This window comes from Cynocephalus volans, chromosome 15, assembly GCF_027409185.1.
Source record: "Cynocephalus volans isolate mCynVol1 chromosome 15, mCynVol1.pri, whole genome shotgun sequence".
Lineage (NCBI taxonomy): Eukaryota > Metazoa > Chordata > Mammalia > Dermoptera > Cynocephalidae > Cynocephalus > Cynocephalus volans.
In genome coordinates, this window is record NC_084474.1 from 42,223,198 (window position 1) to 42,249,829 (window position 26,632).

The 26,632-nt window shown below is 37.5% G+C and overlaps 1 protein-coding gene and 1 non-coding gene across 6 annotated transcripts in view; both read left to right on the forward strand.

Moving 5' to 3' along the window:
* Positions 1–26,632, forward strand: part of WWP1 (WW domain containing E3 ubiquitin protein ligase 1) — a 116,863-nt gene that overhangs the window by 77,950 nt on the left and 12,281 nt on the right. For 4 of the 5 annotated variants that reach the window (XM_063079572.1, XM_063079574.1, XM_063079573.1 and 1 more), the window contains 7 exons: positions 2,612–2,687; positions 2,789–2,860; positions 5,029–5,117; positions 15,497–15,656; positions 18,527–18,660; positions 18,750–18,890; positions 23,974–24,094. In XM_063079572.1, coding sequence (XP_062935642.1) covers positions 2,612–2,687; positions 2,789–2,860; positions 5,029–5,117; positions 15,497–15,656; positions 18,527–18,660; positions 18,750–18,890; positions 23,974–24,094 — 793 coding nt within the window. The remainder of the gene's footprint in view (positions 1–2,611; positions 2,688–2,788; positions 2,861–5,028; positions 5,118–15,496; positions 15,657–18,526; positions 18,661–18,749; positions 18,891–23,973; positions 24,095–26,632) is intronic. The other variant, XM_063079575.1, reaches the window with a different exon arrangement.
* LOC134364262 (U2 spliceosomal RNA) lies at positions 20,054–20,250 on the forward strand. The gene has a single exon (XR_010021819.1). It is a non-coding gene; the product is annotated as a U2 spliceosomal RNA (small nuclear RNA).

Sequence of the window (26,632 nt, forward strand, 5' to 3'; positions counted from 1 at the left end):
TCAGACCAAAGCAGTCTGTCTCCAGAGTCTGTGCTCTTAACTGCCACATCATACTGCTGCAACATCAGGGAATGAGATTTTCAAGAAAACTGAATTTTCCAGATAAAGATATCCTTATTTAGCAGTTGACAGATCTCTTTTTCATCCTTACTCTTAGATGTGATGTCTTTGCATCACTAAGAAAACAGAAGCAATCATAAAAGGTCATTTGCAACTTTGCACCATCATATCTACCCACCTGCCATCATCTATCTTCCCTCCTATTCCTATAATTAGCTGTCATTGTCCTGTCAAAGGCCAGTCCCTCTGCTAGTACATTAGATTTTGTTACCCCTTCCCCACTAAATCACTCTAGCAATTACCATCTTTCTATCCTACATCATCACTTTTTCTTTCCCTATTAAATTATTCTTATCATTAAAAAAAACCACACACACACGCACGCACGCACGCACGCACCCCACCTTCCCCTCACCAATCCATTCAGTGACAATTCATTTCTATTGCTGCCCTTCACAGGAAAAGTACTTGAAAGAGTTACCTATGTATTTCTGTTTCTAATTTCCTTCTTAAACCAACTCCAAGGAAGTTTCCCTGACACTGGAGTTGCCAAGGGTACCAGTGACCTCCACGTTGTTGACCCATGGTTGGTTTGCAGCCCTATCTCATTTGACTTATCAGGAGCATTGGACACAATGCATTTCTCTTTCCTGGCAAAAGTAGTGCAGGGGACCACACTTTCTTGATTCCCTCTGCCTTCTGGTCTTGTTTCGTTCTCTGTTTTTCTGAGTGCTCCTTCTCTCCTCAGCCTCTTAACAGTGAAGTCCCCAGAGCTCTGTCTTTAGTTCCATTTTCTAACTACTCTCATTCTCTTGGTGAGTCTTATTCAGTGTTATGCTTTTAAAAAATATCTATGTGCTTATGACTCACAAGTTTATATCTGTAGCTCAGACTTCTAACTTGAAATTTTTCTTTGTATATTCAGCAGCTTACTTTACATCTCTACTTGTAAATCCTTCATTTCGCTCCCATAACACCTGTTCTACCTGTGATATTCTCCGTCTCAGTTAATGGTAACTCCACTCTTACATGTGCTTGACCAGCAATTTTTGAATCAGCCTTGATTTCTTTTTCTCATACCTCATATACCGTCCATCAAGAATTCTAGTTACCTACCTGGTTGATCCTCCGAGTAAAGAAATAGAAAATAAGCAAGTAAAAGTTACCTCAACTTCAGAACCTATCTAGAATGTACTATGCCTCACCACCCCCGCTGCCACCACTTTGGTCCTAGCTACTATTGTCTCTCACCTGGAGTGATACAGAGTCCTCTATCTGTTGCTCTGCTTTCTACTGACACCTCATATAATGTTCTCTTACTCTCCATACAGCAGAGACTGAATTTTTTTTTTTAATATAAGTAAAAAGTCATTCTTTTACTCAAAACCAGTGGTTTCTATCTCAATCAGAGTCATTACAGTGGCCTACAAGGCCTTCTAGGAGCTGACCCTGTGTCTCTTCCACCTCATCTCTGCTTTCTCTCCTCCGCATTCACTCTGCTCCAGCTTCACTGGCCACCTAGCTGTACCTTGACAACTGTAGGCTTCTACCTCTGGGTCTTATCCTTATTCCCTCTGCTTGGTATGCTCTTTCCCCAAATATTTATATGGCTTATGCCCTCTCCTCTTTCATGTTTTTGCTCAAATGTCACTTTTTCTGTGAATCCTACTCTGTTCATCCTCTCAGAAATTGCAATATTCTCCCCATACCACTCTGTATCCTTTGTCCTTTTAACAATAACTTTTTTTTTTAAGGGGTGGGGGGAGGGGTAAGACCTTTATCCCATTGTAACACATTGCATATACAAGGGTACATGCAGATAATACTGTCACTGTCTAAAAGAATGTCAGGTACATGCTATGCATTAGTAAATATTTGTTGAATGAATGAATTCACTTAAACCTGACAATGCAAGAGAACATTTTCCATTTATTCCAAAATGTTCTCGAGATTGTGAAGGTTCTTTGTGCCTGTCTGTTAGGCTTTCAGTCAGTAATCAAGAGACTCAGGCCCTTTCAATGTAAGTCTAACCGTGTTGTAAAACCCACTTTCTAGATGGCACCTACTCTGCCTCTTCTGTCACTGACCAGCTGAGCCATGTGATCTGTCACAGGTTGTTCCTAAGAATTGGATTTTGCTTTGCTCATTATCTCCAGCAATATTTGTTTTGGTTTCAGGTTAGGTTTAAGATGTGATAGAATTTCCTTTTGTGTTTTTTCTATCTAGAGCCTCTCTCCTCCTTAAATTTAAGGATTACCATAGATTTTCTTTGAAATAGTCTGTAGTAGACTTTGATATTTCATTTAACAAAATACCTAACAAAAGACCCATCTGTGCATACAGTCTCTCTCTCTGTGCATGTGTGTGTCCTATTGCTGTAATAGCCCTTGTTGTTTGATCCTCTATTGACCCACTAAATATACCCTTACTTCTCTCCCAGCATTTTCCTGTGGTCATTTGTAGGACTCTGGTACACTCTGATTTCATACTGAATATTAAATATTCAGTTTCATTATGAATTAATATATGTTTTATTTTTGTTTTTCTTTAGAACTAAAGGTGGTCCACAAATTGCTTATGAACGCAGCTTTAGGTGGAAACTTGCTCACTTCCGTTATTTGTGCCAGGTACTACAGTGGTAAATAAATCTTATGTTCATAATCATTTAGTCTTATCTTTACACAATACATATGATAGCTTATGTGATATTATGATTTTTTGTTTTTAGTCTAATGCACTACCCAGTCATGTAAAGATCAATGTGTCCCGGCAGACATTGTTTGAAGATTCCTTCCAACAGGTAAGGAGGATTTTGTCAGAATAAAACAAAGCTTTTTTGTTTTTGTTTGTTTATTTTATTTGTCACATTGTATTCTGTACATTGAAAGGGAGTTAGGGTTTTAGAGATTTTCAGCTATCCAGAAGACAGTTATAATAATGGCCACCACTTACTGAGTACCCATTTTAGTAATAGTTATACTAAACCGCATCATGTATTGAGTGGTTGCCATTCGCTTGGCACTGGCTCCTCCCTCCCTTCCTTCCCAGCTGGCCAATATTAACATTAATGTTCGGCATCTTATATTTATCATATTTCATTCATCCTCACAACATCCCTTTGAGATAGATCCCATCATTATCTCCATTTTACAGGTAAAAGTACTGAGACTGAGAGACAGTCATTCTGTCATGAATTTAGGTGTCTACTTATTATAAAAAAGCTTAAACAACTTTTGAACAAGTTGATCCTTTTTGACATTTATCTACTTGGCTAAGAATTCATTACCTCAAAAAATGTTTTGATGGGCCGGCCCATGGCTCCCTTGGGAGAGCGTGGTGCTGACAACACCAAGTTAAGGGTTAAGATCCCCTTGTCAGTCATTTAAAAAAAAAAAAAAAAAAGTTTTATGATGCTACCAAATTTAAATTGAATTGGGACATACTGTATTCCATTTGAATATTCCTTTAATTAATCTCTAATGTTCATTCCCACCTTTAGGTTTCTGTTTAAATGTCATGATCTCAGAGAGACCTTGTCTGAGCACACTACTTAAGATGGCCGTCCCTGCTCAGCCCCGTCACATGCTAGCCATTTATCATACTCTTTCCTTCTCATAACACTTACTACCACCTGACAATATTGTATTTTGTTTGTTTCCCTTACTGGAATGTAAGGTAAGACCCATGAGAGCACAGACTATTTTGTTTACTGCTGTTTTGCCCAGTACCTAGAGCAGTGCTTTCCACATTAGATATTCAATAAATATTCAATGAGTGAATAAATGAATGTAATATGTCTACTTTTCCTAAATCATCTACAGAATATTTAAAGATAAACAATTAGAATATTCTCAGTTCTTTTATTCTGATGAAGTGGACAATGTTTCATATGAGACTTCTCACTCCCCTCCTAGAAATTGCAGTGATAAACCAAACTTCTCTGTGTACTGTGGCATATACAGACTTTTATTTATACTTTGTAAAGGCCAAAATGAAACAATAACACATTGAAGTCCGAGAGACATTCAGATCCTAGCTTAATTTTACTTGCTGTTGGACTTTGAGCAAGATTCTTAATGTAGCTATTATCAAACTTTTTTTTGGTTTAAGTTAATAATTCTTAGCACTGTAAGTGTAAATAGATGAATCAACTTGTTCCAAGATGTTTGAGCTGATTTTAGTAAGTTAACATCTAAACTCATGGTAGACGTGGTTTTGCTTTTTTTTACGCTGTCTTGGGAGAATCATGGTCTATTAGATGTTCAGCACTGAGCCCTTGACTGCCTCTGAAGCAGGCCTGCTGGTGCCCTGAACCAGGCCTGCCAGTCTTGGCTGTGGTTCTGACATGTGTGGTGGAAATAATTCATTTTAATTCCAAAGTAAAGCCTACTTACTAATAACCTTGATAAGCTATTATTAAGATTTATGAAAATTTTGATATAGGAATTGTTTTAAGATATACTATATTATGTATAAATTCATCATCATATATATAATTCTTTATTATAGCTGAGTTCCTTTCTTACTGAGCAGTGTGTGGTATAAGCAGGATTCAGAGCAAGGTCTTTTGCCTCTAAGTGTTGCTAGTCAGAAAAATTTACAAATCACCTATCAAAAGATTTTGGTACAGTTTGGGTGAGTAAGGATGGAAGGGTTGTTTTCTAACCTTAAAAGCTTTCTGTGTCAAACTCTTCCTCTCTTGCCAATAACCGAAAGTAGAACTACATTTAATGTTAGAAGAGGGGAAAGAAAAAGTATAGTACATGAAAGTGACTCAGAGGAAGCTTAACAGACTGCTATGTCTTTATCTAATTTTCGGAATGCATCAGTTGATCTCTTGAGTTAAAGGCATTGTTGTATGAGATAAAGAAATGTGTAATTTTGAAAATAAAGATTAAATTGAATTGTTTTGGAAGAAACATGCTGGAGAATGAGTGTTTAAATATTCATGTTTTTATTTTTAATTAGATTATGGCATTAAAACCCTATGACTTGAGGCGGCGATTATATGTAATATTTAGAGGAGAAGAAGGACTTGATTATGGTGGCCTAGCAAGGTAAAATAAAAAAACACAAATCTGCCTTGAAATAAATATATCTCATTGTTTGTGGAGGATGTATTCTTGAAAACATATGTGAATATATTGAATTACATTTTTTCGGTAGCAATCCAGAATTTTTCAAAACAAAAATTAAAATATTGGCATAATTCTAGAGGTAACCATTAATATTACTAACCTGCTTATCCTATTCATTTTCTCTCCATATATAATGTAAATTTGTATGTATGTTTAATATAGTACATATTTGCTTTTTTTAAAAAACAGAATTAATCCTACAATGTAAAAAATATAGAAACTTGATTTTGTTATTTTATATTGCGTGGACATCTTTCTATATCAGTATATATACAAAGTGAGAGAGCTAATACTCTTGTAAAAATGGCTACACAATATTCCATTGTATGGAGATGTCATAATTAATGGATTGGTATGCATAAAGTTGTTTCTCTTTTTTTGTTTTTATAACATTGTGTGTTAATTTTATGTTTGCATTTTTAATCCAGTCTGAGTCTCTTTGGAGAGTAAAGTTTTCCACATTCACTAAGTGTATTATTAACAGTAAACATTGTGAAGCAATATGAGTGGAAAAGCCTTTTAACTTTTAATGTTTTCCCTCAATTGCTTTGCCCAAACCTAATATGGCAACAGTTTATTTTTTAGCAAAACACTTTCATTAAATCTTTCCAATGAATTCCACTTGCTTTCCATAGAAACAACTCTCTTTTTGAACTCACAATTCACGAGGTGTACAAAATCACAAAGTCATAGTTTTAATACAACTGGCAAAGAGATGTAGGACCAAGCACAGCTGGTGGGAGCAGATTTGTGATAATATACATGGGATTATTAGAGTTTTGTTTCTGTTAGCATATTTCCTCATCCAAAACATTATTAATCTTTTTCAGAAAGGAAACACTACCTACCACAATAGATGTTCATATTGTATCTATTGTGAATTTATCTCAATTTAGAAATGTTCAGACATTAAAAAGAAAGGTGCATCTTAGGAATGGGGGAATATGGTATTTTTACGGTGTCTGACTTTATAACATTCACATTCATTTCTGAATCCTTGTTTGCCTCAACTATTTGAGTCTTGTTTTATTTATTTATTTATTTATTTATTTATTTTTTTTTTTTATTTTTATTTTTTAAAATTTTATTTTGTCGGTATACATTGTAGCTGATTAATGCTCCCCATCACCAAAACCTCCCTCCCTTCTCCCTCCCCCCCTCCCCCCCAACAATGTCCTTTCTGTTTGTTTGTTGTATCAACTTCAAATAATTGTGGTTGTTATATCTTCTTCCTCCCCGCCCCCCGGTTTGTGTGTGTATGTGTGTATGTGTGTGGGTGAATTTATATATTAATTTTTAGCTCCCTCCAATAAGTGAGAACATGTGGTATTTCTCTTTCTGTGCCTGACTTGTTTCACTTAATATAATTCTCTCAAGGTCCATCCATGTTGTTGCAAATGGCAGTATTTCATTTGTTTTTATAGCTGAGTAGTATTCCATTGTGTAGATGTACCACATTTTCCGTATCCACTCATCTGATGATGGGCATTTGGGCTGGTTCCAACTCTTGGCTATTGTAAAGAGTGCTGCGATGAACATTGGGGAACAGGTATACCTTCGACTTGATGATTTCCATTCCTCTGGGTATATTCCCAACAGTGGGATGGCTGGGTCGTATGGTAGATCTATTTGCAATTGTTTAAGGAACCTCCATACCATTTTCCATAGAGGCTGCACCATTTTGCAGTCCCACCAACAATGTATGAGAGTTCCTTTTTCTCCGCAGCCTCGCCAGCATTTATCGTTCATAGTCTTTTGGATTTTAGCCATCCTAACTGGGGTTAGATGGTACCTCAATGTGGTTTTGATTTGCATTTCCCGGATGCTGAGTGATGTTGAGCATTTTTTCATATGTCTGTTGGCCATTTGGATATCTTCCTTAGAGAAATGCCTACTTAGCTCTTTTGCCCATTTTTTAATTGGGTTGCTTGTTTTCTTCTTGTAAAGTTGTTTGAGTTCCTTATATATTCTGGATATTAATCCTTTGTCAGATGTATATTTTGCAAATATTTTCTCCCACTCTGTTGGTTGTCTTTTAACTCTTTTAATTGTTTCTTTTGCTGTGCAGAAGCTTTTTAGTTTGATATAATCCCATTTGTTTATTTTTCCTTTGGTTGCCCGTGCTTTTGGGGTCGTATTCATGAAGTCTGTGCCCAGTCCTAATTCCTGAAGTGTTTCTCCTATGTTTTCTTTAAGAAGTTTTATTGTCTCAGGGTGTATATTTAAATCCTTAATCCATTTTGAGTTGATTTTAGTATACGGTGAGAGGTATGGATCTAGTTTCATTCTCCTGCATATCGATATCCAGTTATCCCAGCACCACTTGCTGAAGAGGCAGTCCCTTCCCCAGTGAATAGGCTTGGTGCCTTTGTCAAAGATCAGATGGCAGTAAGTGTGTGGGTTGATTTCTGGATTCTCTATTCTATTCCATTGGTCAGTGTGTCTGTTTTTATGCCAGTACCATACTGTTTTGGTTATTATAGCTTTGTAGTATAGCTTAAAGTCAGGTAGTGTTATGCCTCCAGCTTTATTTTTTTTGCTGAGCATTGCTTTGGCTATTCGTGGCCTTTTATTGTTCCATATAAATGTCTGGATAGTTTTTTCCATTTCTGAGAAAAATGTCTTTGGAATTTTGATGGGGATTGCATTGAATTTGTATATCACTTTGGGTAGTATGGACATTTTCACTATGTTGATTCTTCCAATCCAAGAGCATGGGATATCTTTCCATCTTCTTGTATCCTCTCTAATTTCTCTCAGCAGTGGTTTGTAGTTCTCATTATAGAGATTTTTCACCTCCTTGGTTAACTCAATTCCTAAGTATTTTATTTTTTTGGTGGCTATTGTAAATGGGCAGGCTTTCTTGATTTCTCCTTCTGCATGTTCACTATTGGAGAAAAGAAATGCTACTGATTTTTGTGTGTTGATTTTGTATCCTGCTACTGTGCTGAAATCATTTATCAATTCCAAGAGTTTTTTTGTAGAGGTTTTAGGCTGTTCGATATATAGGATCATGTCATCTGCAAACAGGGACAGTTTGACTTCATCTTTTCCAATCTGGATGCCCTTTATTTCCTTCTCTTCTCTGATTGCTCTGGCTAGTACTTCCAACACTATGTTGAATAGGAGTGGTGAGAGTGGGCATCCTTGTCTAGTGCCTGTTCTTAAAGGAAAAGCTTTCAGCTTTTCCCCATTCAGGATGATATTGGCAGTGGGTTTGGCATATATGGCTTTAATTATGTTGAGATACTTTCCCTCTATACCTAACTTATAGAGGGTCTTTGTCATGAATGAGTGCTGAACTTTATCAAATGCTTTTTCAGCATCTATAGAGATGATCATATGGTCCTTGTGTTTGAGATTATTAATATGGTGTATCACATTTATTGATTTGCGTATGTTGAACCAACCTTGCATCCCTGGGATGAATCCCACTTGACCGTGATGAATAATTTTTCGTATGTGTTGCTGTATTCTGTTTGCTAGTATTTTAGTGAGGATTTTTGCATCTATATTCATCAAGGATATCGGCCTGTAGTTTTCTTTTTTGGTTATATCTTTACCTGGTTTTGGTATCAGGATGATGTTTGCTTCATAGAATGAGTTTGGGAGATTTGCGTCCGTTTCAATCTTTTGGAATAGTTTGTAAAGAATCGGTGTCAATTCCTCTTTGAATGTTTGGTAAAATTCTGCTGTGAATCCATCTGGTCCTGGGCTTTTCTTTGTTGGGAGCCTTCTGATAACAGCTTCAATCTCCTTTATTGTTATTGGTCTGTTCAGATTTTCTACGTCTTCACGGTTCAGTTTTGGGAGCTTGTGTGTGTCCAGAAATTTATCCATTTCCTCCAGATTTTCAAATTTGTTGGCGTACAGTTGTTTATAGTAGTCTCGAATGATTCCTTGTATTTCAGATGAATCAGTTGTAATATCGCCTTTTTCATTTCTAATTTTTGTTATTTGAGTCTTCTCTCTTCTTTTTTTTGTTAGCCATGCTAATGGTTTGTCAATTTTATTTATCTTTTCAAAAAACCAACTTTTTGATTCGTTGATCTTTTGAATTGTTTTTTGGTTTTCAATTTCATTCAGTTCTGCTCTGATCTTAATGATTTCTTTCCGTCTGCTAACTTTAGGATTGGATTGTTCTTGTTTTTCTAGTTCTTTAAGGTGAAGTGTTAGGTTGTTCACTTGCCATCTTTCCATTCTTCTGAAGTGAGCATTTAATGCAATAAATTTTCCCCTCAATACTGCTTTTGCAGTATCCCACAGGTTTTGGTATGATGTATCATTGTTTTCATTAGTTTCAATAAACTTTTTGATTTCCTGCTTGATTTCTTCTTGGACCCATATGTCATTAAGTAGAATGCTGTTTAATTTCCATGTGTTTGTATAGTTTCCAGAGTTTTGTTTGTTATTAATTTCTAGTTTTAATCCATTGTGGTCTAAGAAGATACATGGGATAATTCCAATTTTTTTGAATTTATTGAGACTTGATTTGTGACCTAATATGTGATCTATCCTGGAGAATGATCCATGTGCTGATGAGAAGAATGAATATTCTGAGGTTGTTGGGTGGAATGTTCTGTAGATATCTGCCAATTCCAATTGGTCTAGAGTCTTGTTTAGATCTTGTGTTTCTCTACTGATTCTTTGCCTAGATGATCTGTCTAATATTGACAGTGGAGTGTTCAGGTCCCCTGCTATTATGGTATTAGTGTCTATTTCCTTCTTTAGGTCTAATACAGTTTGTTTTATAAATCTGGCTGCTCCAACATTGGGTGCGTACATATTTATGATTGTTATGTCTTCTTGATGGATCAGTCCTTTTATCATTAAGTAGTGTCCCTCATTGTCTCTTTTTATGGTTTTTAGTTTAAAGTCTATTTTGTCAGATATAAGAATAGCCACTCCAGCTCGTTTTTCTTTTCTGTTTGCATGGTAAATCTTTTTCCATCCTTTCACTCTTAGTCTGTGTGAATCTTTATGGGTGAGGTGGGTCTCTTGTAGGCAGCATATAGTTGGGTCCTGCTTTTTGATCCAGTCGGCCAGTCTGTGTCTTTTAATTGGGGAATTTAAGCCTTTTACATTAAGAGTTGTTATTGAAAGGTGTTGATTTATTCCTAGCATTTTATTGGTTGTTTGGTTGTCTTAGGTGTCTTTTGTTCCTTGCTTTCTGATTTACTGTTTGTTTTCTGTGTTTGTTGGTTCCTTAGGTTGTAGATAGAGTGTTTTTGTTAGCTTGTTTTCTCTTCATGAATGCCATTTTTATTATACTAGCGGGTTTAGATTTTTCTTAGGTTTTTATGGCAGTGGTAGTTATTTTTCAGGAACCAAACCCAGTACTCCCTTGAGGATTTCTTGTAAGGGTGGTCTTGTGGTAGTGAACTCCCGCAGTTTTTGTTTGTCTGAGAAATACACTATTTGCCCCTCATTTCGGAAGGATAGCCTTGCAGGGTAGAGTATTCTTGGCTGGCAATCTTTGTCTTTTAGTATTTTGAAAATATCATCCCATTCCTTTCTAGCTTTTAGGGTTTGTGATGAAAAGTCTGATGTTAACCTGATTGGGGCTCCCTTATAGGTGATTTGACGCTTCTCTCTTGCAGCTTTTAAGATTCTCTCTTTGTCTCTGAGTTTTGCCAATTTGACTATGACATGTCTTGGAGAAGGCCTTTTTGGGTTGAATACGTTTGGAGATCGTTGAGCTTCCTGGATCTGAAGATCTGTGATTTTTCCTATACCTGGGAAGTTTTCTGCCACTATTTTGTTGAATATGTTTTCAATGGAATCTCCATTTTCCTCCCCTTCTGGAATACCCATGACTCGGATATTTGAGCGCTTGAGGTTGTCTGATATCTCTCTCAGATTTTCTTCCATGTCCTTGATTCTTTTTTCTTTCTTTTTGTCTGCTTGTGTTATTTCAAACAGCCCATCTTCAAGTTCAGAGGTTCTCTCTTCAACTTCGACAAGCCTGCTGGTTAAACTCTCCGTTGTGTTTTTTATTTCGCTGAATAACTTCTTCAGTTCAGCAAGTTCTGCTACATTTTTTTTCAGGACATTGATTTCCTTGTATATTTCCTCTTTCAGATCCTGTATACTTTTCCTCATTTCATCATGATGTCTAGCTGAGTTTTCTTGTATCTCATTCAGTTTCCTTAGAATTATCACTCGAAATTCCTTGTCAGTTATTTCAAGGGCTTCTTGTTCTATAGGATCTAGAGTCTGAGATTTATTAACTTTTGGTGGTGTACTTTCTTGATTTTTTGTATTTCTGGTGTCTTTTTTTTGGTGTTTATTCATTGTTGCAGGGGGTTTCACAGTCCACCGGTTTAAGACTAATGACTAACTAGGATGTTGCTGTGGTTGCCAATTTGGTATGGCTCCCGCCGTGACTGCTCAGTTGGCCTCTAGTGTCTTGTGTGTGTGGTTGCCTCGGGTCTTGGGCTTCTCCGGGGATCCACCTTTCTGGTCAGCTTGTACTCTGCTGGGCTGGTGGATCACGTACCACAGGGTGTGTGATCTCTGTTGAGCTTTCACTTTCTGTACAGGACTTCTCCCCGTTCCGTGTGCTCTGGCCCAGGCTGTTAGATCGTGCAGTGGCGACCCCACCGGGTGTGTGGTTTCTGTCGAGTCTCCGCCTCCCTGGCCGCACGTTTCCCCCCTCTGTGCACACTGTGCTGGGCTGGGGCGTGTCTTCTGCACCCCTCGTCTATCAGCTGGGCCTTCAAGACCCTGCTCAGCACCGCCTCGCCCAGGAAGTCTACCAGGTTTCTGATAGGCACAGACGACCGGTCTCTCTGGGTGCCTTTGTAGCACTGTGTAGATCTTTCTCGGGTCTTGTTCACCTTTGTATCCCCCCGGTATAAACCGAGTCTAGTGCCCGCCTGCAGCCTGCTCTCCGGCAGGTTCAAGCGGACCTGGGAACTCTCCTACCACACTATTCCCAACCAGAAATTCGTTAGGCTTTTTTCCAAACTGGTGGTCGCAGAGATGGTATCTGCCTCCCAGTAACAGGAAGTTTACCGGGGCCGGAGTCCAGGGTGTGGTGGAGTGACAGTCGGCCCGCCCGTACTTCCTAGCCCTCCCAAAACTGGTCGGGACGCCCCACACCCCCAGCCCTGCCAGAGAACCGCGGAGGGAGTGGGAGAGGAGGTCGGCCCGCAGGGTCCGGAAAGCCCCGCGCCAGGCCAAGCAAATGGGCTCAGTGATGGCCGAGCAGGGCGGAGCTGCCCGCACCTGGGAAAATGGAGGCAGCACCGGGGCAGTGAGTGGCCTGGTGGTGCAGGCGGGGAGCCGCGCGGGCATCCACCCCCCGAACAGAGCTGTGCCAGGGATCACTCACAGTGCTGTGCCAGGTCGGGCGCTCGCTCTGTCTCTGGTTTGTTGCCTTCCGTGTTCTCGGCGCTGCCGCCTCGGGCTGTTCAGTCGCGGCGCCGCTCGGGCGCTCCCAGGAATCTTCTTTAATGCCGGCCTGAAACCTCGAATCCTGAATAGGGCAGCTGGCCGCCTTCAGTGCGGCCCCAGCCTCCGGGATCCTGGCTGCATCCACAGCAGCCCTGGCGCCGTGTTCCCTGTTTCAAGACTCACTTTTGCAGCTAAGAATCAGTTCTTTTCCTGCTCCACACTTCAAAGCTGTTGCCTGTAAATGAGGCAGCCTCTCCTGCCGGGGGCAAAGTGGCGTTGAGCCCCCACGACCGGCCAGCAGCAGCAGTCCTCCCTTAAGAGATGGCCAGAGGAAGGTCCACAAGTTTCCCGGCTGCCTGAGGCCCAGTGGCCACCTTTTCCACCTCAGCTACTCCGCGCCAGCCGCCGCAGCCGCCGCCATCTTGAAACTCTTCGAGTCTTGTTTTATATTTTGCCGATTTTTATGCATATAACCACTTCCTTCATATCATGATATTCTTATTCCTTAGTTCTTTATTCGATTGAGGTATTGTTGGGCTACATTCATCATTAAATGGTTTGTTCAAGGGTTCACAGAGGTGATATATTCCTATAATCTTTGCATGGTTGAGAATATTTTCTCTTGCTTTTGTATGTAAACAACAATTTCATTAGATACAAATTTCTTGCACAACACTTGTTTCTCTGTAGACATTGCTTCACTGTTTTCTAGCATTGAATGTTGGTACTATGAAGTGTGAGACCAGCCCTTTGTGGGAAACGTTTTTTTCTCTGGGCACCCACACAGTCCTTTTCCTTGAAGTTCATTAATTTCATTGTTGACTGTTTTATATCTTTTTTTTGGAACATATAAAGATCTTCCTTAATTTCAGGGAAGTTTTCTTCTATTATATCTTTGAATATTTTTTTTCTGTTCCATTTGTTCCATTTTTCTTCAGGAACATCAATCATGGGTATGTGGAATCTCCTTTGTCAGTCTTACATGTCTGTCATCTTTTCTCTGATCATTTTTATCTTTGTGCTTTTCCATTTTGTTTTGATTTTTTTCAAGCCTATCCTCATGTTACTGTTTGCAGTACTTCCCTATGTTTTGCTGCTTCTAGTGTGATTTTTCTTCATTAGTAGTTTTACTATTTTCTTTATTTTCTTCTGTAGACTCTGGTAGCTCATCTGTTGTCTCATAATTTTTCCAATCTCTTGTGTCTCTTCAGTTCATTTGAGAGTACAGAAATGGATATGTTGAAAGTTAATTCTTTTGCCTCTTCCTAGTTAGACATTTTTCCTTCTTTTCTGCTATTATCAGGGTAAAGGTTAGGTGCCATGTTATAGCCATTTTTCTTTTGAATGGATTCAGTTTTCTCTTGGCTGTTGTTTGCTAAAAGTGATCCAAAGCAACTGGAAATTTTATTCCTAGTTTTTGTGTGTGTGTCTAAATATGTTCTCTCTAGATCTGCTCAGTCCTCTTCCCTGGGAGCATTTCTTACTTCAGCCTTACCACAAAGGAAGTCACTTGTTTCAGCTACTATATTGGGACTGGATTTTGTTTGAAGAATTGGTGTTTATTATTTCTTAGTTGATTTTGTTTAGGGACTCCCTTCTCTACCCTTCAGGTAGTTTCAGGGATTGTGTTTTAAAAGCTTTTCAAAAGCATTTGTAAACAGGCTACGAGGCCAGATGTAGCCTGCATAGAGGCCGCCCCCATTATGATTTTAAATTTTTTATATTACTTGATAACATTAAAAAATCACCAGATTATGCTTAAGAATCAAAATTTCTGGCTTCTCTTTCAAAATCACTAGACCTACATTCCCACCTTCTCACGTGGCATCAGTTGGCTGAATCAGAGTAGCTGTTTCCCCTTTAGAGTAGCATACACTGTTTCACTACAGTGCCCACACTGCCCAGTCACCTGACAATCGTGATGAGCATAGAAATTCTTCTTAACTTAAAGCCAATAATTTTAGCAGGGATATAATGAGGAGTGGGGAATTGTGGCTGAGCAGAAAATGTGAGCACCATCTAGAGAATAGAGAAGGAAGTCCCTTGTACTTGCTGATCGCTGTAAGCTTTAGAGTTTAGAACCCTGCTTTAGAAGAAATTGCTGTTAAAAAAAGAACCTTTTGCAAAATGAGTTTATTTTCTAATATAATATTTTTTTTTCTAGTTGGATTTCATATATTGGACTTTTTAAAATGAGACAAAAATGAGTGGTAGAAAGTTAGAGATTGCTTATCAGATTTTAAGATTTCACGTTTTTAATTTTAGTTCCATTTTTAATGCATTGACAATAAAATTAAAACTGTTCCATAGAAGCAGTGTGTATCTTAGTATTATCAGCAAATATGTAAAACCTATTGTGTATAGATCCTAGAGTGCCTATGAGAGTTAAGAATACAAAAAATACATAAAGACGTGGCTTTTGCCTTTGAGGAGCTTAACAATCTGGTGGATGGGGCAGGTCATGTGCATAAAAATGAATAATATTGTGAAGTTTTACTACAAAGTATTCAGTGATGGGTACAGATAGTACACTGAAAATTGCTTCAAAAAATTGATGAAATGGGATTTAAGCTATACTGAGAAAAAGTGGAATTTACACAGGTCAGGTTGAAGTTGAGGAGACAGACCCAAACAAAGATATGGCGTAGAAACAGTTGTGTTATATGTGAGGGACAGTGAGTTTGTAGTTTGGCAATGCAGGAACTAGCAAGTAACTTTGAATGGAGAGCCAGATCATAGAAGGACTTAAATGGTAAATGGAGGGACTAAGGAATTGGGCAGTGGAGTTGTTAAAAGACTATTGAGCAGAAGTATGATGTATATATGGTATATTTAAGATCTGTTTTTAAATTCACAAATATGTGAATGCTAAAAAATAATCTTAACTTATTTTCTTATAGAGAATGGTTTTTTTTGCTTTCACATGAAGTTTTGAACCCAATGTATTGCTTATTTGAGTATGCGGGCAAGAACAACTATTGTCTGCAGATAAATCCAGCATCAACCATTAATCCAGACCATCTTTCATACTTCTGTTTCATTGGTCGCTTTATTGCTATGGTGAGTTCTTGACTTTCAGTTATTTTATGAATTTATTTAAACTTTGCTTATTTCAAAAGTATCTTATCGGCCAGCTGCCAAAAAAAGGTGTGGGGGGGGGGGTGTTTAGAGAGGAGTTAAAAAAAAAAAAAGATAAGCATTTGCTGTTCACACATTTTGTTACCAAAGAAGTTTGCCTAGAAAGAGAGTATCAAAACACAGCTTATTTTTTAAGTATCTGTATGAAATCAGGATTATGAATATGAAGATTATTTATATAGCCACTTAGCCTTTAAAGTCTTCTCATTTTATACATTAAACCCTATTTATGACTACTTTTCTGTAAAAGGAAAATCTGAGTTACCTATTAATTGCACTTGATTGATGCTTTTGGAATTTTCAGAGCTTTGCAGAAGCCCTTGTGGAACTATTTTGAGAAGTGTTTGTATTTATTTCTTTATATGCACTTTAATTATCTGTTAACTGACTCAGTGAATATTTATTGAGTGCCTACCATAATGTCAATCACTGTTCTAGGCACCAGAGATGAAAAAAAAAACACAGCAGGGATCTAAATTCCATTAGAGAGAGACAAATAATTAAATATGTGCTGAGGGGGAAGGGGGTGCTGCTCTTTTATATAGTATGGTTACAGGAAGCCTCTCTAATAGGTGACACATGAATAGAAACATGAAGAAAGCAAGGAACTGAATCCTGTACATCTTTTGGAGAAGAACCCATTCTAGGCACATGGAACAGCAAGACAAAGGCTCCAAGGTGGAAGTGCATTCTTGATTGAGAAAGAGACCAGCATGGCTGGAGCAGAGTATGTGAAAGAGAATGTGGTAGGAGATGAGATTGAGAGATTACTGTGTGGACCTTTAGGAAATTCATATGACGGTTTTGAGAAGGGGAGTGACACAATCTAAGTAACACAATGTGACTAAATTTTATTAAGCTTGCTTTGTTGCTTTGTAGTAGAGAGACTGTAACTGGGGACAGAGGAAAGCAAGGGTAGAAACAGCAAGACCGTTTGCAGCAATTCAGGTGAGAGGTGATAGTGGCTTGGACTTGTGTGGTGTGGCAGAGGAGGAAGTAAGAAGTGGTGTGGATTCTGGATGTATTCTGACATTAGAACTAACAGGGTTTTCTGACAGATGAGATGCAAGGTGTGACAAAGAGTCACACAAAGTTTGGCACCAAAACTTAAGGCTTGTGTGTCTGGTTGTAATTACCATTTCCTAAGATGTGCAGGGTTGTGGCAAGAGCAAATTAGAGGGCTGGGGAAATCAAGAATTTGGATTTGATTTGTTACATTTGAGATGAGTGGAAATGCAGAGTAGATAGTTGGATAGATAAGTCTGGTGATGAGGAGATATCAAGGTTAGAGATATTTGGGAGTTCTCAGCATATAGAGAATATTAAAAGGCTATGTGATCACATAAGGAATAAGTGTGGACAGGAAAGAAGTTCAAGGGAATTTATGAGTTGGAGAGATGAGAAGGAGCCAGCAAAAGGTCTGAAGTTGGAAAATCAAGTAAGAGTGGTTCCCAGAAGAAAGGGAAGAAGGAAGTATGTTTCAAGAAGGAAGACATAATTAACCCTGTCATTATTACTGATAGGCCGAGCAGGAGGAGGCCTGGGAATGACCATTTGATCTGGCAAAGTGAAAGATATTCGTGAGTGGTAGGGAGGAAAGATTGATGGAAGTGAAATCATGAGAGAATGGAAGAAGTGGAGATAGCAGACATTAACAAATCTTTTAAAGCAGTTTGCTGTAAAGGATCATAGAAAATTGGGCAGTACTAGAAATGTATGTGGCATTGAGAATGGGAGGAGAATAAAACATTTGTATTGCTGTTAACATGATCAAGTAAGAGGGTAAAGAACTTATGAGGTTAGTAATATAAGGAATATGGGAACAATGACCTTGAGTAGGAGAGAAGAAGAGATTTCTTTAGTTCACATAGAAATGATAGGATGCTTACTCATACTGAATGTGTGGCTTCAGGTGCCAGTAGTAAGCAGATGTGACAGAACACACAGAAGTTCTCTTCTGATTGCTTTTGTTTCCTCAGTAAAATAGGAAGCAACATCATCAGCTCAGAGTGAGGAGTGGGGAGGAGGACACGTTTGAGGAAGCAGGAGAAGGAATGAAATGGTCATCTAGGAGAGTGGCAGAATGAATACGGTAGGGAAATATGATGACCAGGCAGCATTTACCTAGTCGTGGGATTTTGCTGGAATAACAGTGGGGGAGGCAGGGTTTAAAAGTACACAGTGGGGTAATTTTAATGATTGACAATGGAATCTAAACTGAGTAAGGGGAGAAGTAGCTTCATGAAGGGGCTGAGAGACAGCATTAATGTAATTGTTTCAGTAGACTTTTTAGATTTCTGTGGAGTCAAAAATTGCTGGGATTCTGGCACTTCCCACATTGGCTGTTGTGAATAGGAGAGAAGGCACAATGGGGTTGGTCCTGAAAATCTCATAGGCAACTGTGAGGGTAAGAAAGAGGATGGATCTTTGCCAGGTACGCAGGGTTCTTCTTCAATTCCTCATCCCATTAAGTTAATTTAATTGGCAAAACGTACTAGAAAGAGTGGGGGCCATGGAAATAGAGATTCTTCAACATCCTGTTTACAGTTTTTGATAGTACATTTTATTGGTAAGTATTTGACCTCAGGGATATAGATTTAGTTAATTTTAACTCTAATTTGCCTTTCATACTTAGCTTTTATATAATATTTTAGTTTTCATGATTTATGCTGTTTACTTACTGTTTTTTTTTTTAGCCTACAAAGCCTCATGAATTCTTTGTTACTATTGTGCTCTAAATAAGAAATTGTTATTTGTAAATTTTAAATAAAATTTTTTGGTTTTTTTGGCAGGCACTATTTCATGGGAAGTTTATCGATACTGGTTTCTCTTTACCATTCTACAAGCGCATGCTAAGTAAAAAACTTACTATTAAGGATTTGGAATCTATTGATACCGAATTTTATAACTCCCTTATCTGGATAAGGTTTGAAGTTTTGTTTTTTTAATAAGGCATTTTCTTGAAACCCAGTTATACATTTTGTTAATTAGTACGTATATATTTATTTCATCCAGAGACAACAACATTGAAGAATGTGGCTTAGAAATGTACTTTTCTGTTGACATGGAGATTTTGGGAAAAGTTACTTCACATGACCTGAAGTCAGGAGGTTCCAATATTCTGGTGACTGAGGAGAACAAAGATGAGTACATTGGGTGAGGTGACACATGTTATTGAGCTCAGTTTTTAGAACTTCTTGAACTTGTCATTTATCTGTACTCTAAATCATCTATCTGTACTCTTCTTCATGTTACCCCTTTTTCACCCTTTTGATAACTTCTTTTCATCAGTACTAGTGTTTTGAAATAAGAGAATATATGACTTTCACCTTCCCACTGCCACTTGCTATAAAGCATTGTGATAAAAAATCATAGGGCATTGATGCTATTGAGGGCTTTGCAAACAGTGCATAGCATTTCAATTTTAGATGAAGGGACTGAGGCTCTGTTAGGTAGTTGGAAAACCAAGTCTGGAACGTAAGCTTTGACTCAGTCTAATGCTCATTTCCTATCCCATGTCACTTTCCCTTTTTGACTTATGCTTTTAATAGTGCTCACCCCAACTTTTATTTTGAAACTCTGTGTTGTCTTGAATTCCATGATTCTGTATGTACCATGTAGAGTTTTTTGCCTTTTTTTTAAACTGTGCTTCTCTAAATCTCCATTTCCTAAACATCGGTGTTTTCCCAAGGCTGTTTGTTTAAACTGTTTGTCTAAATATTCTGTTATTGTGACTTCTATTTTCTGTTAAAGTAATATCTGAACTTTAAAAATAATTTTGATTTCCCAGCCAGGTAAATGCAAAGTTTTTCGCTAAGGAACCAGTCAGTAAATAATTTAGGCTTGCAGACCAATGCAGGTTATCATAGCTACTGAGTTCTGCTGGTGTAGTGCAAAAGTAGTTGTAGATAATATATAAACAGATAGTGTGATTATGCTCCAGTAAAACTATTTATGGACACTGAAGCTTGATTTCATTCACATCCCGATATATTATTATTTTAATATTTTTCAACCATTTTTTAACATGTAAAGAATATTCTTAGCTCACACACCTGTGTAAAAAATGTGGTGGGCCAGATTGGGCCTGCAGGCCATAGTTTGCCAGCTCCTGAAGTACTAAATGACCCATCTTAAATTTAGTATGTCCAAAATCAAATTTCTTGTTTTTTCTGCCTGTTGCCTTCTTCTTGACCTATTTCTATTTGTTACTACCATTTTTACCCTCTCTTATACTTGGATTCTACCTGTCATTTTTATCTCTTCCTTTTAGATTTTTTATGTTTGTTTTTTATATTTGTTCCCAAAGTGGGATTATAATTGCGTCTCAGTCTTTTGACTAAGACCAAGACCAAGTATAGTATCTTTTCTTAACAGTTTAATGTCTGATATGTTCTCTATCCAAAGACAATATATTAAAAGGATTTTTGGAGCAGGGAGATGGAATAGGGGATTGCTCTGTTCACTCCATTCGTCAACCTGGTAGTGCAGTATCTCCAGGGATGGTGTACCAAAAAATAAGGAGGGGGGAATCCTGTGAAATACATTACTCTGTAACTTGCTTTTTTCAACCTTGGGGTCAGTAGGGATAGACCTAACTCATTTTCTAATAGCTAGATAAATTATGATATATCCATATATATTATTCAGCCATAGCTGCTACTAGGGGTCATTCAGGTTATGTCCGGTTTAGGCCACTACAAACAAGGCATCAGAAAACTTTGTTAAACGTGAGTCCATACATCTTGCTACTTGTCTTTGTAGGATAGATTTATAGAAAGTGAAGTTATTGGGTCAAAAAGTATTTCATAGATATTGCTATGCTGCTTTCCCAAAACGTCATAGCAATCCTTTCTTCCCTTCTTAACCTGTACCTTGCTGTGACATTCCAGTTTTACATCCGTACTGTTGCTCTGCTTACTAATTTAAATGCAGCCTTCTTAGCATGGTCTAGAGGCCTCTTGCTCTACCCCACCTTCTTTTATTAAACCAGTTATCTCTGAGAGAAATTACCAATAACTGATTTTCTTTGTACTCTCTGAAGCATTTTTGTTTTGCTTTGTTATGCAATGAACATTTATTACTCTTACTGAAAAAGCAATGAAGTTATTTATATTGTGAAGAAAATACGTTCACAAAGATAGTGCACAAGGCACTGGGCTTTCTATATTTGTTAAGCTTTAAGCTTTCTACAAAGTCCAACAGTAATTATTAAGTAGCACAACGTGCATATTTAAAAAAAATGCTGCCAATGGTTTCAAATATCAAAAGTAGTTTATTTTTATTTATTTATTTATTTATTTATTAAAAGATGACCGGTAAGGGGATCTTAACCCTTGACTTGGTGTTGTCAGCACCACGCTCACCCAGTGAGCTAACCGGCCATCCCTATATGGGATCCGAACCTGTGGCCTTGGTGTTATCAGCACCACACTCTCCCAAGTGAGCCACAGGCCAGCCCCCGAAAGTAGTTTAAATAAAACTTTATCATATAAGATTTATGTTTGCTTTGCTACTTTGAACTTTGTACTTTAAGGTAACCACTATTTTTAAAAATCTTATGTGTATAATGCCTATTGTATGACTTGATATCTAATCCTGAATACAACAGTTTTTGGAGGATTTTGCCTCAATCTCAAGCAATAACAGTCTTTAATCTTACTTTCTAATCTTGCTCTTGAAAATTATGTGATAATACTCTCCTTTTTTAGTTGTGATACCTTATTTGTAGTGTACAAAATAGGACCTCATAAATTTGTGAGTAAATGTGAGTATGTGTGTGAAATATTGCCAGAATTCAAAGTGGGAAGGAAGTTATTGATTCAGCTGGGAGGAGTCAAGAAAGTTCTTCATAGGACATTGTATATAAGTTAGGAAGAAGCACAAGAGCTTCCCTGATAGAGCGTGAGCTTTTGGGGAGGAGGAAAACAGCAAGAGCAGAGGAATTGAGGTATTAAAAGGATCAGTTTATCCTGGCCATCTACAACTTATGATGCTGTGGTAAGAGTATAAGATGGTGAGAAATAGTGGCTAGATAAGAGTCTAGAATGGTAGCCAGATTGCACCTTAATCTAAGGAAACTGTATTATTCTAAGAAACCTAGATTTTTGCTTTAAATTTTAGAGTCATCCAAAATAAACCAAGATGGGGTGATCAGAATTGTATTTGGAAAGATAATTCTAGCATCTATATGGAGAATGAATTGGGAGTGACAATTTGGAAAGGATAGTGGAGAACAAAAGATTAGTTAAGAAATTGTTAAGAAATTGTTTCAGTAATCTAGTAGTGAGATATATTATAGGCCTGGAACAAGGCAGATGCAGTAGAAATAAAAATGATAGAATGGGTTTTTGAGGATGTTAGAGGAATAGAATGGTTCAGAATCAGTGATTGATGGATAACATGTAGTGAGGGAAAGAGTAAGAACTTGATGATTGAGGTTTCTGGAGTGGTTGGACTGTGTTAGGAGGGTATCCAAGGAGAGATGATCTATAAATATCTTGCTCTCAGGAGGGAAGCAGGATTTGGGAAGTTTAGGAATTACTGGCTTTTCTGTGATAGTTGAGACTTGGTCGTTGAAATATCATCTTTAGAGAGTGCATAGCTAAAACAGAAAAGCAGGCAGAGATCTAAGTGACACCAACATTTATGAAATAGTGAAACCAAGGAATGAGATGAAGGACTTGTCAAAGCAGAATCACGAATGGTGGCATTACTGAACCCAGCGGGCAAAATTGCTTGAGGGGGAACACTAATGTCCAGTGTTACAGAAGGTTCATATAGCATGAACACTGAAAAGAGGGCATTGGGCTTGGCCGTTGTAAGTTCCTGGGGCTGGCCGGTTTGCTCAGTTGGTAGAGCAAGGTGCTGACAACACCAAGGTCAAGGGTTCAGATTCCTGTACCAGCCAGCCACCAAAAAAGAAAAAGACATTCGTTGGTGACATTAGTGATGAAAGTTTTTTTTTTTTTTTTTTTTTTTTTATTCCCGTTGAAAGCCAAATTCTTGAGGAGGAGGTGGTTTAAAATTTGGATGAGTAGGAGGTAAGAAAGTGGAGACAGTGAGTATAATGTGCTCTTATTATAAGTGGTAGTAGGGCCGGCCCGTGGCTCACTTGGGAGAGTGCGGTGCTGATAACACCAAGTCAAGGGTTAAGATCCCCTTACCGGTCATCTTAAAAAAAAAAAATTGGGTTGAGACTCTGGGTTGAAGGAATGGTTATGGGAAAAGAATAGTCTGAACACCTTCGTGGACAAATGGAAAGAGGACTCAGAAGGTAGGGTTGAGGATATGGGGCAAAGAGGGGTTAGTAATTGATGAAGAAAAGTTGTGGAGGCGAGGATGAAAGGTTTGCTTTCAGAAAAGCATAAGATCAACTTCCTCTAGGACAGGAAGAGAGGAGTTAGAAATGGGAGGGGTATGGGTAAATTGGCTTTCCTTTCACCTGCCATAGTATCAGTGGTTTCTCCTTATCAAGTAGTGTTTACTATTTCTCCAGAAGGTCCTTTCCAGATTCAGTCTCCTTTAGGAACCTCCTTATACAGGTTTTGTGTCACTGACAGGTTTCTTCCTATTTCTTTTTTTTTTTTTTTATCATACTTCCCTACTCTACAGCTACTTTCCATGTCTCCTCAGAATGTTTCATGTCCATTTTAATTGATTTCTTCTATTCTGGTTAAGAAATTCTCATGTTCTGTTCTCCAATAAACTTGCATGTAAAGAACCCATTCTTGAGCTTTAAGCCTTCTAAAACCATAAACCTGTACAAGCACATGGCACGTAGACATACTGTCACTGCATGTTATTGAGACAGTCCCTTGCTTCCCTGATGTGGATGGCTTTTTGAGTCAGAGTCTTCAAGTCTTCCTTGGCAAATGCTTGGTTGGAAGGAGGTCTCTTAAATGATCAGCCATTCCCTTCCTGTGTCAGCACACAATATTTGGAGTTATTTATCTATATGAACAGGAAATGATTAGTGCTAGGATTTGGCTGTCTTATTGACAAGTGGAGAACCTTGTATTTATTTTTAAAAGCATCCTTTTTAAAGATGCTAGAACTGATTTTTTCATGGGGAAGCAAGTGTTTAAAGTTACATACATACATACATACACACGTGTGTGTTATGTGTATATGTGTGGCATATTCAGGTAAAGAGAAGGAACTTTAGAAGTTCTTGGTGTTCTTAAGCCTTTTACTTCACATACAAATTACTATTTTTACATACCATCTTTATTTTCAGTTTAATGACAGAATGGCGTTTTTCTCGAGGAGTACAAGAACAGACCAAAGCTTTCCTTGATGGTTTTAATGAAGTTGTTCCTCTTCAATGGCTCCAGTACTTTGATGAAAAAGAATTGGAGGTTAGGCTCTTTTATTTTGCTATTGTAGGGAATGTTAATGTGGGTAGGAATTGTATTTGTACTTTCACAGAACAATGTCCACACATTTTTAAATCATGTAGCACCATCTTGAATCCTCTCATTCATCCAGATGTTTAGGTGGTATTAACACTAGCACTGGGTGACAGTCTTGATTACATTCTCTGAACCATGATGATGTCATAAATACAAAATTGTTAATCAGTGCCAGCTGTTAGGGGTCATAAAGAGTGACTGGAACATTATTTATAATTCTGGGAAGTTTTGAAATCTCACCTTAGTAGTAATTTGCTGCAAAGATCAAATTTTTAAGACAGGAGTTATTAGTGGTTTTAACTGTATTTAGACTTGTTAAAAGTATATCAGGAATACTTTTTATGTGTATGTGTGATAAAATACATGTAACAGTTACCATCTTAGCCATTTTTAAGTGTTCAGTTCAGTAATGTTAGTATATTCATATTATTGTGCATCCAAACTCCAGAACTTTTTCATTTTGCAAAACTGAAACTCTGTATCGGTTAAACAACACTCCCCATTGCCCCTAGTCCCTAGCAACCACCATTCTACTTCTGTTTCTATGAGTTTGACTACTCTTGATACCTCTTATAAGTGAAATCATACAGTATTTATCTTTTTGTTACTGGCTTATTTCACTTAGCATAATATCCTCAAGGTCATCCATGCTATATATATGTCCTTCCTTTTTAAGGCCAAATAATATTCATTGTATGCATACACCACATTTTATCATCCATTTATCCCTTGATGGACCTTTGTTTTGCCCTTCTCCTTTTGGCTGCTGTGAATAATGCTGCTATGAACATGGATGTACAAATATCTCTTTGAGACCCTGCTTTCAATTCTTCTGGATGTATACCTAGGAATGGTATTTCTAGATCATATGGTAATCCTATATTTATTTTTTTGAGGAACTAACATATTGTTTTCCATAGCGATTGTACCATTATTTACACTCCAACCAAAAATGCATAAGGCTTACAATTTCCCTATATCTTCACCAACACTTATTTTCTGTTTTTGTTTTTTCTTTTTTTTATAGTAGCCACCTTAATGGGTATGAGGTGATATCTCATTGTGGTTTTGAGTTGCATTTCCCTAATGATTAGTTATCATGAAGCCTTCTTTTCCCATTTATATTAGAATATAGGCAGATCATTAGGGTAGTCCTTGGCAGTTCTCTTGGCCCACTTTCGATGCAGTGTTTTAACTGTAGCCATCTTGGTCCCTTTATTAAGAAACTTAGTTCATTCATGTAATCATAAATAAGTGCATATGAAAAATAGCATTTTAAATTTTGTACTATAATATTCCTCTGTAGGAATTAACCTTCTGGAAACTCTAGCTGACCTAGGATGTATATGAAAATCAGGACTTTGTGCCTGATTGACATGTAGACTTGCAGTAAGCCAGGGTAACGTCTTTCTTAACATCTTACACAATTAGCAAAAGCATATTAGAAGAATAGCATGGAGGACATCTTTTACAGTGGTATTAATGAATCTTTTTTTAATCACAGACTTCATTAAGAATTTGAAAAAAATTAAACAATCTTGCATCCTCTAAATGCATGTACCTAAATAAAATATTCCATAGCCCCTGTTGATAATGCCTATTTTAGAGGTTCACCCAATGAAAGAGGGATATTATGGTGAGAGCCCTATGTTAGAACAGAGATGAAACTAAAACAGTAGATCAAGAAGGATATGAACAGGAGCAGATTTTTATGTAGCCCTTGGTAACGTTTCCAATGTTCTCACATTATAGGCCTGTGAAATAGTTAGGCCATATGGATAATTTCCTTTTACATATAAGGAGACTGAATACTGGTTATTGATTTGCCTTCAGTTCATAGTACAGAGTTGTAAGAAAACAGAGATGGAGGGTTGGCTTTGCCTTGATTTTTACTCCTAGTCTATCGTTCGTTCTTCTCTTATTCATTGTCTCTCTTAGCCATGAATAATATCACAGTAATGGTTATTCAAACTATTATTCAAAATAATGGTTATCATAATCATGTCTCTTAGGTTAAAATCTATTTAAACTTTAACAGGACGTAACAATCATTCTTTATCAAAACTTACCACATTAGGAATAGAAGTCAACTTTTGCAGTTCAATAAAGGGCATCAACAACAAGAAAACTGCAACATCATTCTAACTGGTAATATTTTGAAAGTTTCCATTTGAGATTGGGAACAAAACAAAAGATGTCTACTCTCACCACTTCTATTCAGTATTGTAACAAATGCCCTAGTCAGTGCAAAAGGCAAAAGCAGAAATAAAAAGCATAAAGATTGGAAAGAAGTAAAGCTGTCTTTATTCACAAATGACAACATGATTATTAACTTAGAAAATGCCAAGGAACCTACCAAAAAACTGCTAGAAACAATAGTGAGTTTAACAAGGCTTTGGGCACAAGGATAATAATAAAAATGAATGGTATTTCTGTGTATTAGCAACAGACAAATGAAAATTTATAAATTTTTTTTTTCTTTTT